This window comes from Mustelus asterias, chromosome 17, assembly GCF_964213995.1.
Source record: "Mustelus asterias chromosome 17, sMusAst1.hap1.1, whole genome shotgun sequence".
Taxonomy (NCBI): domain Eukaryota; kingdom Metazoa; phylum Chordata; class Chondrichthyes; order Carcharhiniformes; family Triakidae; genus Mustelus; species Mustelus asterias.
The window spans coordinates 652,966-671,262 of NC_135817.1; the positions used below are offsets into that span (position 1 = coordinate 652,966).

An 18,297-nucleotide genomic window follows, 5' to 3' on the forward strand; every position below is an offset into this window, starting at 1 on the left:
GCCTTCTCGATTCTTTTACGAGTGGGAACAGTTTCTTCCTCCCCACTCTGTCCAGTTACCTCAGGATTTTGAACGTTTCCATCAAGTCTCCTCTTAGCCGCCTTCTCTCCAGGCAGAGCAGTCCCAACCTCTCCAAACTATCCTCATAACTGGAATTTCTCATCCCTGGAACCATTCTTGTAAACCTCTTCCGTACTCTCTCCAATGCGCTCACACCCTTCCTATTGTGTGGTGCCCAGAACTGGACACAATATTCCAGCTAAGATCTAATTAATGTCTTGTATAAGTTCAGCATAACCTCCTTGCTCTTGTACACTGTGCCCCTACTAATAAAGCCCAAAATACCATATACTTTGTTAACTGCTCTCTCCACTTGTCCTGCACCCTCAATGCTCAATCCACATATGTATCCAGGTCCCTCTGCTCCTGCAAACCTTTAAGGATTCTACCCTTTTACGCTGCCATGTTCTTCCTATTGTTCTAAAGCGGAGGTTGATCCCCCTCTCTGAGAGTTAACATTGAACCACTCAAAGAGGAGTCCCTCACCCCATAATCTGTTAAAGTGAGTGTGAGAAGTGGTACGATTCACTCTTCAGCAACTTCTAGTGGCTCAATCAGAATAACTAACTGACACTCCCTCTAAAATCAACAAGACAGACTTTATTTATCTAACTAGCAGTGAACAGGTTAACTAAACTGTTAACAAACCCAATAAAACACCATTCCAATGGAACGCTGTTTAGATATATACAATTCCCACTCATTAACAAAAAGAATAGAATTTTAGTCACTCTCTAAATTACAACCAGGTCGTGTCTCTTCCGGAATATTCTGGGCCTCCTCTGTTGATTCTTCTTTGCTATCCAGATGAGGCTTTGAGCTAAGAGCTGTCAGCTGTGGCAGTTGCTCTCTCCCCTTGTCCCACTGCCCCCTTCCTTTCATACCCGTGATGACATAGCAATATCCCCCATAATAGGATTGGTCCTCGGTGCCAAAACCATCAGATTTAAATTTAATAGGTCGCTGGTATCTAAGTGCCTGATTCAAGCTGATTGGCTAAATTCAAAAGCCTGTTGCCTTGGTAACACTGCTGCTTGGCCTTCCGCTACAAATGTTTCAGTTTGGGCTCTCTATATGCATTGGCATTTTTTTCTCCAAGCACAGAAGCAGCGCCGCCTTTTAATGGGACCATGCGATGCTTTCTCCTTCGCAACTTACAAATTTTCAAACACCAATCTACAATTACTCCTCCAAACTTCGTAACACCATGATACATTTCCAACGTTTCCATCAAGTCTGGAAACGATGGAAATGTATCATCTCCCACTTCATATTGAACTTCAGAAGTTCAAGTTTATTTATTAGTCACAGGTAGGCTTACATTCACACTGCAATGAAGTTACTGTGAACATCCCCTAGTCGCCACAATCTGGCACTTGTTCGGGTCAATCCACCTAACCTGCACATGTTTGGAGTGTGGGAGGAAACCGGAGCACCCGGAGGAAACCCAGACAGACACGGGGAGAAGGTGCAGTGACCTGAGCCAGGAATCGAACCCAGTCCCTGGCACTGTGAGGCAGCAGTGCTAACCACTGTGCCGCCTCATCTGCCACCTATCTGCCCATTCCAGCAACTTGTCTATGCCCTTTTGAAGTTCTACACTGTTTTCTTCACACTTCCAGGTTTGGTGTCAAACACAAACTTTGGAATTGCCCCCTCTACACCAAGATCTAGATCATGAATATAATCGGGTAAAGCAAGGGTCCCAATACCAACCCCTGGGGAACAGCACAACAAACCTTCCCCCAGCCCGAAAAATATCCATTGACCAGTACACTCTGCTGCCCACCATTCAGCCATTTCTGCATCGGTCTGAGGGTAAGTAAGCAATGTTGCGAAGGAATAGGATGACGTGGGCACTCAGAGGACAAGACAGGGCCCTGGACAAGATTGTGGCCAGGTTTCACTGGCAACTGCGTGTCCAGTTTTGGCCTCTTCAGTGTGGATGCTGCTGGGGTTCAGGAAGGGGTAGAGAGGAGAGTCGCCAGGACTAATTCCCAGTTTCAGATGACTGAAAAAATAATGAGGGGCACAGATCAGCTAGATAGTCAACATCTTTTCCCAAAGGTAGGGGAGTCTCAAACTAGAGGGCATAGGTTTAAGGTGAGAGAAGATACACCTAGAGGGCATAGGTTTAAGGAGATACACAAAAGTGTCCAGAGGGGCAATGTTTTCACACAGAAGGTGGTGAGTGTCTGGAATGAGATGTCAGAGACAGTAGTAGAGGCGGGTACAAATTTGTCTTTTAAAAAGCATTTAGACAGTTACATGGGTACGATGGGTATAGAGGGATATGGGCCAAACGCGGGCAATTGGGACTAGTGGTTAGAAGGGTGGCATGGACAGGTTGGGCCAAAGGGCCTGTTTCCATGCTGTAAACCTCTTTATGACTCTATTCGTAATTCCCAGTATCAAGCATTCCTTTCTCAAGGCAGGACGAAACAGTTTGCAGTGGTGAGGTTTGTATTGTATAAAACTGGATTCCTGGTCAGACTAGTTAGGGTAGGAGGTGACATTCCTCCCATAGAAGTGAGAATCTAAAACCGACTGGTGTCTCATTCAGTGCAGAAGGAAGCCATTTGGCCCATCGAGCCCCTGAAAGGGAGAGCTGGGCCAGTCTCTGGCTGAAGGGGAACATCACCTCCGACAGATCAGGGAGATCAGAACGGCAGAGGATTCAAGGTCAAGACAACCTTCTGGAATGGTTAGATGGCTCGGAGAAGAATCTCCAGGACTGACTTTCTTTTCACACCGACCCAGATCTTTAACCTTGCCTCTCCCAGATCATCACATTTTGAAGGTGGAGAGTTTTGCTGATACACAGGCTATCACAATCGTATGGGACAGGCTGGAGACAATGAAGGGCTTCTACCTGCCCCTGCAATGTTGACTTTTGAGAGAAGGAAGACACAGGTTTTCCCCGAGTCCTCAGGGTGTGGCCGAGAGGGGAATGCACTCACCTCGGAAGCAGAAGCTTCCTCCAAGTCCCCAACTCCAGGATTCGGGCACAGAAATCGAGAGCGACACCAGGGAGACAGTTACTGAGGGAGTCAGAGATGCAGGTCTTCCACTGACTATCAAACCGAGGCAACATCTGCCGGTTCCAGGGATAAGTTCTTAAGATATAGGAGCAGAATTAGGCCATTCTGCCCATCAAGTCCGCTCTGCCATTCGATCATGGCTGATATGCTCCTCATCCCCATTCTCCTGCCTTCTCCCCATAACCCTTCAACCCATTACCAATTAAAAATCTGTAACACCTCCTTAAATTTGCTCACTGTTCCAGCATCCTCTACACTTTGGGGGGAGTGAATTCCACAGATTCACAACCCTTTGGGAGAAGTAGTTTCTCCTCCACTCTGTTTTAAATTTGCTACCCCTTATCCTAAGACTATGACCTCACCCTAGAATGGCCCACAAGAGGAAGCATCCGCTGCACGTCTCCTGTCAAAGGCCTCAGGGGCACTATTTTGAGTAACAGTCAGGAGGGAGGGAGTCCTCCCCAGCATCCTGGTCAATATTTATCCTTCAATCAACATCACACAAAAAAAAACAAACAGATGACTGGATCATTATCACACCCTGCCTGTGGGATCTTGCTGTGCTCATACTGGCTGCTGCATTTCCGACACTGCGATAGTCACTACACTTCGAAAAGTTCCTCATCGGTTGCGAAGTGCTTTGGTGATGGTGAAAGATGTGACATAAACGCAAGAGAACCACGGGAGGATCAGAGAATCCCTGCAGTGCAGAAGGAGGCCATTCAGCCCATTGATTCTGTACCAACAACAATCCCACCCAGGCCCTACCCCCATAACCCCACTTACCCTGCAAACCCCGACAGTAAGGGGCAATTTAGCAATCCACCTAACCCCGCACATCTCAAGTTTAAACTTTATTTAGAATCGTCACAAGTCAACTTATATTAACACTGCAATGAAGTTACTGTGAAAATCCCCTCGTCGCCACAATTCAGCGCCTGTTCGGGTGCACTCGGGAAGAATTTAGCACGGTCAAAGCACCTAACCAGCACGTCTTTCGGACGGTGGGAGGAAACCAGAGCACCCGGAGGAAACCCACGCAGACACGGGGAGAACGTGCAGACTCCGCACAGACAGTGACCCAAGGCGGGAATTGAACCCGGGTCCCTGGCGCTGTGAAGCAGCAGTGCTGTGCCACCATGCCACTCCAATTTTTCTTGATATAAAGCCAGACAGCCTCTCCCAGCCACTGGCTGCTGAAACCATTGGGCAGAACGTTACTGAAAGAGGGTGGAACATTTACACTGACACGTACCCCTGGGGAAAGGCGGGACATCAGGCCCTGAGTGTTCCATTCCGCCTCCCACTCCTGAACCGCGCTCAGATCAGTGACAGCTCGCTCCAGCAGTGAGGCAGCGGCGAGGCGATGGTTGCAGAGCTGGGCCGTGACGGGAGGGAGGTAGTGATCGTAATACTCCTTCGCTTCTACAGAACAAAATACAATGCAATCGGCAGTCAGCACATTTCAACTGAGAATCTGATGGCAAGCTGAAATAACTTCTTGTGCATGTCAGGGTGTGGCCGAGAGGGGAATGCACTCACCTCGGAATCAAAAGCTTCCTCTAAGTCCCCAACTCCAGGATTCGGGCACAGAAATAGAGGCCAACACCAGGAGTGGGGGAGGCAGTTACTGAGGGAGTCAGAGATGCAGGTCTTCCACTGACTGTCAAACAGAGGCAACATCTGCCGGTTCCGGGGGGTTCATAAGTTCTTAAGATATAGGAGCAGAATTAGGTCATTCGCCCCATGTCCACTCCGCCATTCCATCATGGCTGATATAAGACCATAAGACATAGGAGCGGAAGTAAGGCCATTCGGCCCATCGAGTCCACTCCACCATTCAATCATGGTTGATTTCAACTCCATTTACCCGCTCTCTCCCCATAGCCCTTAATTCCTCGAGAAATCAAGAATTTATCAATTTCTGTCTTGAAGACGCTTAACGTCTCGGCCTCCACAGCCCTCTGTGGCAATGAATTCCACAGACCTACCACTCTCTGGCTGAAGAAATTTCTCCTCATCTCTGTTCTAAAGTGACTCCCTTTTATTCTAAGGCTGTGCCCCCGCGTCCTAGTCTCCCCTGCTAATGGAAACAACTTCCCTACATCCATCCTATCTAAGCCGTTCATTATCTTGTAAGTTTCTATTAGATCTCCCCTCAACCTCCTAAACTCCAATGAATACAATCCCACGATCCTCAGACGTTCATCGTATGTCAGGCCTACCATTCCCGGGATCATCCGTGTGAATCTCCGCTGGACCCGCTCCAGTGCCAGTATGTCCTTCCTGAGGTGTGAGGCCCTCATATGTTCCTCATCCCCATTTTCCTGCCTTCTCCCCATAACCCTTCAACCCATTACCAATTACGTTGTACCTACAGCAGACAGCCTGTGGACCCCGGGTGTTAACCAGTGAGGTACAGTTAGGCTGCATCTCCCCAGCAAGCCACCCCTCCCCACCCCCATTGCTGTCCGTGCCCCCAGCACCCTGTCATCATCGATGGAAGTGCCAGCGATCATGTATTTTCAGCCCGAAAGCTCTCTGAACCTCAGTAAATGCAGCTGAGCGCTCACGGAGGAACTTCGCCCAGCTACAGTGATCATACTCCACCTTTCGGAATTCTCTTCCCAATGTAATCATGTTCGGCTAAACTGAGGGGCTGAGATCGGAACTTCTGCATCAGGCGAGAACTCTGCAACAAAACCAAAAGCAGTTTTACAACCCCCTGCACGCAGATCGTGGCTTCTGTTACTCTTGGAGACTTTTTTATTATTCATTCGTGGGACATGGGTGTCGCTGGCCGGCCAGCATTTATTGCCCCATCCCTAGTTGCCCTCGAGAAGGTGGTGATGAGCTGCCTTAAAGTTTATTTATTAGTGTCACAAGTAAGCTTACGTTAACACTGAAATGAAGTTACTGTGAAATTCCCCCGGTCGCCACACTCCTGTTCGGGTACACTGAGGGAGAATTTAGCATGGCCAATGCACCCTAACCAGCACGTCTTTCAGACTGTGGGAGGAAACCGGAGCACCCTGAGGAAACCCACACGGACACGGGGAGAACATGCAGACTCCGCACAGTGACCCAAGCCAGGAATCGAACCCGGGTCCCTGGCGCTGTGAGGCAGCAGTGCTAACCCACTGTGCCACCGTGTCTTCTTGAACTGCTGCAGTCCATGTTCTGTGGGTTGACCCACAATGCCGTGAGGGAGAGAATTCCAGGATTTTGACCCAGCGACTGCGAAGGAACGGCCGATATATTTCCAAGTCAGGGTGGTGAGTGGCTTGGAGGGGAACTTGCAGGTGGGGATGTGGTTTCTGTGATTGGTGGCTGATTAGACAGCTTTACAATCAGTTCAGGGAAGGAACGAAGGAAGGAAGCAGTGGAAATGTGGGGGGTTCGCAGCATACTGACGCAGCTGGACAAAGTCTGCCCTCCGTAAGTCTGAACATGCAGGGCAGAGTGGGGCACAGTGCCACCCCCTGCATGGGGGCAGCAGCACGATAACCCCCCTCCTCCACCGCAGGGGCAGGGCACACTGCTACCTCCCCCTCCCTATCCCCTCCACAGGGACAGGGCACACTGTGACAACCCCTCCCCAGCCCTCCACCCCCACACATTCCATGGGGCAGTTCAGATTGTTGCCCTCCCTCTCCCCCCCACCCGCAGGAGCATTAGAACATTTGCAAACTCCATGGGAAAGGGTAAAATGAGATTACACGGAGTTTCTGAAACTATATCAGCAAAGACTGGAGTCATCAATGGAATATTTGCCAGAGAGATAGGGGAAGAGAGATTTACTTTCAGAGAGTCCGTGGGGACTGGAGGTGGGTTGGCACCAAAAGCAGGTGGGATTACGAAGGGCATTTGGGGGTCACTGGGCTGGCATGAATAATATGGGCCGAATGGCCTTCTTCAATGCGGCAACTTCTCCCCGGAGGCAGGACGGGCAGAGGAGCGCAGAGCAGCCCAGGCAGGGCGGGCAGAGGAGCGCAGAGCAGCCCAGGCAGGGCGGGCAGAGGAGCGCAGAGCAGCCCAGGCAGGGCGGGCAGAGGAGCGCAGAGCAGCCCAGGCAGGGCGGGCAGAGGAGCGCAGAGCAGCCCAGGCAGGGCGGGCAGAGGAGCGCAGAGGAGTGCAGAGCAGCCCAGGCAGGGCGGGCAGAGGAGCGCAGAGCAGCCCAGGCAGGGCGGGCAGAGGAGCGCAGAGCAGCCCAGGCAGGGCGGGCAGAGGAGCGCAGAGCAGCCCAGGCAGGGCGGGCAGAGGAGCGCAGAGCAGCCCAGGCAGGGCGGGCAGAGGAGCGCAGAGCAGCCCAGGCAGGGCGGGCAGAGGAGCGCAGAGCAGCCCAGGCAGGGCGGGCAGAGGAGCGCAGAGCAGCCCAGGCAGGGCGGGCAGAGGAGCGCAGAGCAGCCCAGGCAGGGCGGGCAGAGGAGCGCAGAGCAGCCCAGGCAGGGCGGGCAGAGGAGCGCAGAGCAGCCCAGGCAGGGCGGGCAGAGGAGCGCAGAGCAGCCCAGGCAGGGCGGGCAGAGGAGCGCAGAGCAGCCCAGGCAGGGCGGGCAGAGGAGCGCAGAGCAGCCCAGGCAGGGCGGGCAGAGGAGCGCAGAGCAGCCCAGGCAGGGCGGGCAGAGGAGCGCAGAGCAGCCCAGGCAGGGCGGGCAGAGGAGCGCAGAGCAGCCCAGGCAGGGCGGGCAGAGGAGCGCAGAGCAGCCCAGGCAGGGCGGGCAGAGGAGCGCAGAGCAGCCCAGGCAGGGCGGGCAGAGGAGCGCAGAGCAGCCCAGGCAGGGCGGGCAGAGGAGCGCAGAGCAGCCCAGGCAGGGCGGGCAGAGGAGCGCAGAGCAGCCCAGGCAGGGCGGGCAGAGGAGCGCAGAGCAGCCCAGGCAGGGCGGGCAGAGGAGCGCAGAGCAGCCCAGGCAGGGCGGGCAGAGGAGCGCAGAGCAGCCCAGGCAGGGCGGGCAGAGGAGCGCAGAGCAGCCCAGGCAGGGCGGGCAGAGGAGCGCAGAGCAGCCCAGGCAGGGCGGGCAGAGGAGCGCAGAGCAGCCCAGGCAGGGCGGGCAGAGGAGCGCAGAGCAGCCCAGGCAGGGCGGGCAGAGGAGCGCAGAGCAGCCCAGGCAGGGCGGGCAGAGGAGCGCAGAGCAGCCCAGGCAGGGCGGGCAGAGGAGCGCAGAGCAGCCCAGGCAGGGCGGGCAGAGGAGCGCAGACCAGCCCAGGCAGGGCGGGCAGAGGAGCGCAGAGCAGCCCAGGCAGGGCGGGCAGAGGAGCGCAGAGCAGCCCAGGCAGGGCGGGCAGAGGAGCGCAGAGCAGCCCAGGCAGGGCGGGCAGAGGAGCGCAGAGCAGCCCAGGCAGGGCGGGCAGAGGAGCGCAGAGTAAATGGTCTAGTATAGAGCTGGTGCCAACATGGGCCGAATGGTCTGTTGCAAATACATTAAACTCCGGCAGGAGAGGGAGCAGAAAAGTCAAACATTTTCAGAGATGCCACAAAACTGTGCGGAAGACCCCACCGTTCTGCCCAGAGACGGGAGAGAGCAAAGACCCACACTCACCTGAATCCACAGCAGGGAGGGAGTCCGGAGTGAAGGTGGAACCCACAGTGCAGATAGTTGCTGCTTGATTTGGGACGAAATGGAACGTTGTAGCACCACAGATTTCCCTGACACAGGAGCAGGACCAGGTTAGAAACAGAGTGCAGCAAACCACCACACACTCGCAGCTACTTCCCTCCTCCCCGTCTGCTCCGATACCCAAACCTTAAAAACACCAGGTCCCTTTCTCCACTCATCATTTCCAAATCTGCCCCATTTCTCCATCCGCAAGTCCCTTCTCTCACCAAGTAAGTGCACAGGTACAGCAGGCAGTGAATGAGGCAAATGGTGTGTTGGCCTTCATAGCGAGAGGATTGGAGTATCGGGATAGGGATGTTTTGCTGCAATTGTACAGGGCGTTGGTGGGGCCACACCTGGAGTATTGTGTGCAGTTTTGGTCTCCTTATCGGAGGCAGGATGTCCTTGTTATAGAGGGAGCCCAGCGAAGGTTTACCAAGTCGATTCCTGGGGTGGCAGGTCTGCCATATGAGGAGAGACTAAGTCGGTTAGGATTATATTCACTGGAGTTTAGAAGAGTGAGAGGGGATCCCATAGAAACTTATAAAATTCTAACAGGGTTAGACAGGGTAGATTCAGAAAGAATGTTCCCAATGGTGGGGGAGTCCAGAACTAGGGGCTAAGGACTAGGGGTCTCCTTGGAGAGATGAAGGATGAGGTACAGATCGGGTGGATTCTCGGAGTCTTTTTCCCAGGGCTGAAATGGTTGCTACGAGTGGACACAGGTTTAAGGTGCTGGGGGGTAGGTACAGAGGAGATGTCAGGGGTAGGTTTTTCACTCAGAGGGTGGTGGCTGAGTGGAATCGGCTGCCGTCAGTGGTGGTGGAGGCGGCAAACTCGATCGGGTCTTTTAAGAGACTTCTGGATGAGTACATGGGACTTAATAGGATTGAGGGTTATAGGTAAGCCTACATATAAGCCTAGGTAGGTAGGGACATGACCGGCGCAACTTGTGGGCCAAAGGGCCTGTTTGTGCTGTAGTTTTTCTATGTTCTATAGTTTGAGGATAAGGGGTAAACCCTTTAGGACTGAGGTGAGGAGAAATTTCTTCACCCAGAGGGTGGTGAATGTGTGGAATTCACTCCCACAGAAAGTAGTTGAGGCCAAAACGTTGTGTGATTTCGAGAAGAAATTAGATATCGCTCTTGGGGCTAAATGGATCGAGGAATATGGGGGGGAAGGGGGGGATCAGGATATTGAATTTGATGATCAGCCATGATCAAAATGAATGGTGGAGCAGCTCGAAGGGCCGAATGGCCTCCTCCTGCTTCTAGTTTCGATGTTTATGTTTCTAAGTTAAAGTTCCCCGAGCACACTCGATAGGGAAAGCTGTCAATGGTCGTTTTGACATTGCACCAAAGACCTGTTACATAAAATATTAATTTATAAAGTCATCTGCTGAAAAATACAGACTCATTGAACTGTTTCCAAAGTTCCTAAGCAAAGCTCACTAGTCTACAGCAGCTACTATGTTGCATCTGTGCAGGACTCAGAATCCCTGCAGTGCAGGAGGAGGCCATTCAGCCCATCGAGTCTGCACCGACCACAATCCCACACGGGCCTTATCCCCATGCGTTTTACCCATGCTAGTCTCCTCCACAAACACTAAGGGGCAATTTTAGCATGGCCAATCCACCTGACCTACACATCTTTGGACTGTGGGAAGAAACTGGAGCACGCGGAGGAAATCCACGCAGAATCGGGGAGAATGTGCAGACTCCGCACAGACAGTGACCCAAGCCGGGAATCAAACCCGGGTCCCTGGCGCTGTGAGGCAGCAGCGCTAACCCACTGTGCCACCATGACTCGAGCTGCATCACAGAGACCCAGAGCCTGTCGAGCGCAGAAGGGGCCACATCACCCAGCTTGGGTGTAAGATGTTGAATTTTCAATCGTCATGGCTGCCACAGAGACAATGGCCTCACTCCATCTCTTTCTCAGAAATCTCTCTCATCAAAGCAGCTTGTGATTTGAAGAACCCACCTGAAGACCTCATTGCTGCAAGTGAATAATTCCTGAAGGAAAACAACCAACCGCGATTACGGACAGCGGCCCCACTGTGAGAAGCTGCCATTCAGCTTTGAACATGCATTCTATTGCCTTTGCTTTTTCCCTTTATTCTTCCTTTGGGTGTGGGCGGATGGGTCAGTATTTCTTGCCCAATCCCAATTGTCGTTGTACTGACTGTCTCACTCGGGTCATTTCAGAGCGACAATTAAGAGTCAACCACATTGCTGTGGCTCTGGGGTCACGTGTCGGCCAGACCAGATCAGGACAGCAGATTTCCTTCCCTACAGGACACTAGTGAACCAGATGGGGTCTTTTATTAACTGACAAATCGGTGATAGTTGTCATGGTCACCTTCACTGAGACTCACTTTCAATTCCAGAATTATTAAATGGAATTTAAATTCCACCAGCTGTCATGGTGGGATTCGCACCCAAGTCACCTCAGATCACTGGCCTGGAGCCTCTGGATTAACCACCCAATGATATGAACACTAAGCACCATCTCCCTGTTACTTGGCTAAGCTTTTATATATGATACAATACAGTGTTTTATTTATTTTGGCATGTTTATAGACATTGTGAATGTGTTCTTTTCACATTTGAGAGTTGTTGGGTGGCACAGTGGTTTAGCACTGCTCTCGGAGTATCAGGGACCCAGGTTCAATTCCAGCCTCGGGTCACTGTCTGTGCGGAGTCTGCACGTTCTCCCCGTGTCTGTGTGGGTTTCCTCCGGGTGCTCCGGTTTCCTCCCACAGTCCAAAGATGTGCGGTTTAGGTTGATTGGCCATGCTAAATTGCCCCCAGTGTCAGGGGGACTAGCAGGGTAAATGTGTGGGGTTACGGGAATAAAGCCTGGGTGGGATTGTGGTCGGTACAGACTCGATTGGTCGAATGGCCTCATTCTGTGCTGTCGGGATTCTATGATTTCTACATTTCAAACCTTTCATTAATAGCGTCGGTATCTGTGAGTTTTAGCAGTAAACTAACCCTTTACTTGCCAAATTAAGAAAGCTGGCTTGTTTAATGTCCTGCACCCAGTTACACACAGTCAAATATATATGAAATTGGCAACATCACCTGTCTTTTAAATTTAAACTTGGTTATATCCAATTCAGGAAGCTAATGTTACCATGTGACTCCAGACCCCACCCTGCAACGTGCTTCACTCTTAACTCCCTACCCCCCCCCCCCCCTTCAAAATGGCCAAGCAAGCCACTCCGTTCAAGGGCAATTAGGGATGGACACAATGCTGGTTCATCCAGTGACACTCACACCCCACAAAATAATTTTTTTTTTTTTAAAGAGGGCCTGTACTGTGCGGTACTGTTCTATGTAAGTGTAATCTAGACCTTAACCGCTCGCTGTCTCCTGTCCTCCTTTTTCCAGTCACCTTAAATCTGAGACTCTCGCACTCTCGATTCTTTCACCGGCAGGCACGGTGTGGGAGAGAACTGAGCTCAGCGGGTGGCCAGGAAAATTAGGAGCACCCTCACTGCAGACTGGCTGTCTCTGCATATACCTGAAATAGTCAGCGCAGACAAATGGGATGCGTCACTATGTCAATCAACAGGACACAGCTGAATATCCTTGCAAACAGCGCCAAAACTGTAATGATGAGATGATTAAGTGACCATTGTCTGAATGGACATTCCATCCGTCTACCACTAAAGATTATGACATTACTGATGGGACGCGATTAAGCAGGTATTGTCTGGGGCCTACCTCTTTGTATCGTATGTAAATAATTTACCCGTGTGCGTGACTAGAAACAATTTCCTTTACTAGAAGTTGTGCCCTCTAAAAAGGCTGACCATACACAAATGAGCAGAGCAGACTGAAGAAGCCCGAGGAATTCTTCAGTTCTCCTCTCCTAATCGATAAGGTGGCAATAAAGGATCCATCACTCGCGAACGCAGTGTCTGAATATCCTTATAGCTCCGATAACGGGCCCTCTACCCAATCCAGACCTCCCGTAATTTTGAACACCTCCATAAACATCGGAGTAGAGTTCCATTCCGGATCTAACCTGCTGGCTGGTGTACGGAATCCACACTGTCCCGAGGCAGCTTCTCCACCAGGAACATGAGGAGACGACGGATCTCGGGTTCGTTACTGTACAGAAACGTCTGGTAGCCGATGTCCCCCTGATATCCCAGATCCTAAAGCCGGACAAACAGAACTGGAATTTATTCAGCCTCGATAGCAACACACAGCCCCCCCCCCCCCCCCCGACCGATCCACAGCGTCGGAGAGCAGTAAGTGGACAAATGTTCAACTGGGATCATAGCTTGGAGAGGTATGGGACTGGTCCCCTTGGAAGAGCTCAGAGGAACAGAGGGATCTTGGGGTAATTATTCACAGATCCCTGAAGTCGGCAGAGCAGATGAATAGGGTAGTTAAGGCGGCATTTGGGACACTTGCTTTAATCAGTTGTGGTCCAGAGTACAAGAGCAAGGAGGTAGTGTTGGAGCTGTACAGAGCGTTGGCTAGGCCACAACTGGAGTACTGTGTGCAGTTCTGTTCACCTTACTGTAGGAAGGATGTGATAGCAATAGAAGGGATACAGAGGAGGTTCATCAGGATGGAGCATTTGAGCTATAAGGAGACTGGATAGGCTTGGACTCTTTTCTTTAGAATCATAGTATCATACTTACAGCGCAGAAGGAGGCCATTTGGCCCATCGAGCCTGCACCGACCACAATCCCACCCAGGCCCATTCCCCGTAACCGCACATATTTACCCTGCTAGTCCCCCCGATACTAAGGAGAAATTTAGCACGGCCAATCAACCTAACCCGCACATGTGGGAGGAAACCCACGCAGACACGGGGAGAACATGCAAACTCCACACAATCAGTGACCCAAGCCGAGAATCGAACCCGGGTCCCTGGCGCTGCGAGACAGCAGTGTTAATCACTGTGCCACCGTGATTTAGAGCAGAGAAGGTTGAGGGGAGACATAATTGGTGTATAGGATTATGAGGGGTATGGACAGGGTGTGTAAGGAGCAGCTGCTCCCTTTGATGAGGGGTCAATCACAAGGGGTCACTCGGGTGAGGGGCAGGAGATTCGAGAAAACTTTTTCACTCAGAGGGTGGTGGGAATCTGGAACACTCGATGGGCCAAAGGGCCTTTTCTGCGGTGTATGACTACGAGAAGGCGGCTGAGAGGAGATTTAACAAGAAATATTCAAAATCATGAGGGGGCTGGACAGAGGCGATAGGGAGAATCTGTTCCCGCTTGGAAAAGGATCAAGAACGGGAGAGGACACCAATTAAAAATGATTCGCAAAAGAAGCAAATGTGATGCAAGAAGTGAGTGGTTGGGGTCTGGAACGTGGTGCAGGCAGGTTCACTCGGGGTATTCAACAGACCATTAGATGATTATTTGAATAGACACGATGTACAGAGTACGGGGGAAAAGACACGTGAACGGCACTAAGTCACGATGCTTGTTTGGAGAGCCAGTGCCACCACGATGGGCTGAATGAATCATAGAATCTCACAGAGAGGAGACCCTTCGGCCCATCGAGTCCGCACCAAGACAGTAGGAACACCCACCTAATCCCACTTTCCAGCACTTGGCCCATAGCCCTGAATGTTGCGATGTGCCAAGTGCTCACCCAGATACTTTTCCACCCTCCCAGGCAGCGCATTCCAGACCCTCACCACCCTCTGGGTAAAAATGTTTTCCCTCACATCCCCCCTGAACCTCCTGCCCCTCACCTTGAATCTATGTCCCCCTCGTGACTGACTCTTCAACTAAGGGGAACAGCTGCTCCCTATCCACTCTGTCCGTGTCCCTCATAATCTTGTCCATCTCGATCAGGTCGCCCCTCAGTCTTCTCTGCTCCAACCAAAACAATGTAATAAGAGCTTTAACAACACCAGGTTAAAGTCCAACAGGTTTATTTGGTAGCAAATAAAAAATAACCTGGTGTTGTTAAAACTCTTACTGTGTTTACCCCAGTCCAACGCCGGCATCTCCACATCATGACAACCAAAACAATCCAAGTCTACCCAACCTCTCTTCATAACTTTAATGCTCCGTCCCAGGCAGCATCCTGGTGAATCTCCTCTGCACCCCCTCCAGTCACATCCTCCCTATAACGTGGCGACCAGAACTGCACACAGTGCTCCAGCTGTGGCCTCACCAAAGTTCGATACAACTCCAACATGACTTCCCTGCTTTTGTAATCTGTGCCTCGATTGATAAAGGCGAGTGTCCCATATGCTTTTTTCACTACCCTTCTAACATGCCCTTCCGCCTTCAGAGATCTGTGGACAAACACTCCAAGGTCCCTTTGTTCCACAGAACTTCCTGGTGCCCTTCCATTCATTGAGTACTTCCTTGTCAAATTACTCCTTCCAAAGTGCATCACCTCACACTTTTCAGGGTTAAATTCCATCTGCCACTTATCTGCCCATTTGACCCTTCCGTCTATATCTCCCTGTAGCCCAAGACACTCCGCCTCACTGCTAACCACCCAGCCAATGTTTGCGTAAACCTTCTGCACCGTAACAATTCTGTGATTAACTAGGAGTCTGCAGTTGTGTATTAGATCTTGGGCTGGGCACTGGCCATCAGTCACGGTGAGGAGGGAGGGCACAGGTAGGAGTTCAGGGGAGGGAGTATGCTGCAGCCCTGGGTTGGGGTGGGAGGAGGGGGAGGGGTGGCAGGGTGTTCTGCACCTCCTAACTAACCACGAACCTTTGTGTAAGAGGCAGGAAGGAGTTCTGCAGAGACTCTGTGCAGCACTGACCTGACAAGCCTGTGCCAGGCTCATGCCAATCCTGAACCTGGCCGACATTCCCGGCGGAAGCAAGTGGCTGATGCCATTTCCCAGAGGGGGGTCAATGATTCGCAAGCATCGGACGACTGACTCCACGATTAACTCCGTGGAAAACTGTTTGATGCTTTCCACATCCTCCGGGATAGCACTGCGGAAGGAGAGATGGTTTAATGTACATCAAACATTGGTTTGCCCCTCGTCCCCACGCCAGGAAACCAAACACACAGGAATATCCAGTACGGGAGCCGTGGGGTGGGGGGATGGTTTGAAATTGGCGAAGTCTGAATGACTTTATTTTCCAGCTGTTCTAGGGACGTGACCATCTTTCGTCATTTATCCCCCATCCCCAATTGCCTCGAGGTGGTGGTGGATGAGCCGCCATCTCGAACCTGCTGCAGTCTCTGTGTGGTGTAGGTACACCCATGGCGCTGTTAGGGAGGGAGTTCCAGGATTTTGACCCCAGCCACGGTGAAAGAACGGCCAATATATTTCCAAGTCGGGATGGTGAGTGGCTCGGAGGGGAACCTCCAGGTGGGGGTGTTCCCAGGTATCTGCTGCCCTTGTCCTTCTAGATGGTCGAGGTGGCGGGTTTGGAAGGTGCTGCCTAAGGAGCCTTGGTGAGTCACTGCAGTGCATCTTGTAGACGGTACACACGGCTGTCACTGTGCGTCGGTGGTGGAGGGAGTGGATGTTTGTAGTTAGTGTGTCAAGCAAGCGGGGGGCTACTTTGTCCTGGATGGTGTTGAGCTTTTCGAGTGTTGTCGGAGCCGCACTCATCCAGGTAAGTGGAGAGTGTTCCATCACACTCCTGACTTGTGCCTTGTAGATGATGGACAGGCTTTGGGGAGTGAGGAGTTACTTGCTGCACGATTCCCAGCCTCTGACCTGCTCTGGGAGCCACAGTATTTATACGGCTGGGTCCAGCTCAGTTTCTGCTCAATGATAATCCCCAGGATGTTGATAGTGGGGGGGGGAATTCAGTGATGGCAATGGGCGATGATTAGATTCTCTCTGGTTGAAGGCTACACCTTTCACTCATGTGGGATGAACTTAGGAAGGAAGGAATCGGAGTAGGCCATTCAGCCCATCGAGCTTGTTCCACCATTCAATACGATCATGTCTGATCAAAAACGTCAACATCTTTGACACCAACGGTCCCCACAAAGCTTAAGAGTTCCTGTCGATCAGAGAATCATACAGTGCAGAAGAGGCCCTTCAGCCCATCAAGTCCGCACTGACACATTAGAAACACCTGAACTCCCACCAGAAAGGGTCAGTTGGGGGTGGGAGTGGTCTGTCTGTCTGGGGGAAAAGGGATCTGTCTGTCAGGGATGGGGGGCCGTCTGGGAGAGTAGGGGGTGGCGGGGTGCCTGGCGGTGGGGTTGGGGGGGGGGGGGGGGGGGGGAAAGAGGAGGAGAAGGGTATCTGGGGGGTACATGTTGGGGGGGGGGGGGAAGGGAGGGGGTGTCTCTGGGGGGGAGGGGGTGTCTCTGGGGGGGAGGGGGTGTCTCTGGGGGGGTGGGGGTGTCTCTGGGGGGGAGGGGGTGTCTCTGGGGGGGAGGGGGTGTCTCTGGGGGGTACATGTTGGGGGGGGGAGAAGGGAGGGGGTGTCTCTGGGGGGGAGGGGGTGTCTCTGGGGGGGAGGGGGTGTCTCTGGGGGGGAGGGGGTGTCTCTGGGGGGGAGGGGGTGTCTCTGGGGGGGAGGGGGTGTCTCTGGGGGGAGGGGGTGTCTCTGGGGGGGAGGGGGTGTCTCTGGGGGGGAGGGGGTGTCTCTGGGGGGGAGGGGGTGTCTCTGGGGGGGAGGGGGTGTCTCTGGGGGGGAGGGGGTGTCTCTGGGGGGGGAGGGGAGGGGGTGTCTCTGGGGGGTACATGTTGGGGTTGGGGGGGGAAGGGAGGGGGTGTCTCTGGGGGGGAGGGGGTGTCTCTGGGGGTACATGTTGGGGGGGGGGAAGGGAGGGGGTGTCTCTGGGGGGGGGAGGGGGTGTCTCTGGGGGGGGAGGGGGTGTCTCTGGGGGGGGAGGGGGTGTCTCTGGGGGGGGAGGGGGTGTCTCTGGGGGGGAGGGGGTGTCTCTGGGGGGGAGGGGGTGTCTCTGGGGGGGAGGGGGTGTCTCTGGGGGGGGAGGGGGTGTCTCTGGGGGGGAGGGGGTGTCTCTGGGGGGGAGGGGGTGTCTCTGACCTGCCGGTTTGCGCCAGGGCGCGGATCAGGATGCGGTCCACCTCCTCCATGGCCCCGAGCCGGCCCTCCCTCTCCGCCCCTGTCTCTCTCTCCGGAATTGATGTTTCTATCACTGGATATTATAACGTTTCTCTATATTTCGGCCGCCGCCTTTTCGCCGGAAGTCCCGAGACCGGACGTGGATCTCTGCCCCGGGCGCTGCCGGGAGTTGTAGTTTGTACAGTATCAGCGACAACTTCCCGTCTTAAAGGGACCCCGTCCCTCTGATCAGTCTTAAAGGGACCCCATCCCTGTGATCAATCTAAAACAGTAAGAAGTTTAACAACACCAGGTTAAAGTCCAACAGGTTTATTTGGTAGCAAAAGCCACACAAGCTTTCGAAGCTCTAAGCCCCTTCTTCAGGTGAGTGGGAATTCTGTTCACAAACAGAGTTTATAAAGACACAGACTCAATTTACATGAATAATGGTTGGAATGCGAATACTTACAACTAATCAAGTCTTTAAGAAACAAAACAATGGGAGTGGAGAGAGCATCAAGACAGGCTAAAAAGATGTGTATTGTCTCCAGACAAGACAGCCAGTGAAACTCTGCAGGTCCACGCAACTGTGGGCGTTACAAATAGTGT

The 18,297-nt window shown here is 52.7% G+C and overlaps 1 protein-coding gene across 1 annotated transcript in view; it reads right to left on the bottom strand.

The window, feature by feature from the left end:
* Nucleotides 1-17,873, bottom strand: part of ccdc22 (CCC complex scaffolding subunit CCDC22) — a 44,128-nt gene extending 26,255 nt beyond the window's left edge. The window contains exons 1-6 of the mRNA XM_078232123.1: nt 17,671-17,873; nt 15,465-15,642; nt 12,731-12,863; nt 8,639-8,745; nt 5,712-5,793; nt 4,357-4,526 (exon numbers count right to left, since the gene is read on the bottom strand). Coding sequence (XP_078088249.1) covers nt 4,357-4,526; nt 5,712-5,793; nt 8,639-8,745; nt 12,731-12,863; nt 15,465-15,642; nt 17,671-17,720 — 720 coding nt within the window. The 5' untranslated portion in view covers nt 17,721-17,873. The remainder of the gene's footprint in view (nt 1-4,356; nt 4,527-5,711; nt 5,794-8,638; nt 8,746-12,730; nt 12,864-15,464; nt 15,643-17,670) is intronic.
* Between the last annotated feature and the right edge of the window lie 424 nt (nt 17,874-18,297).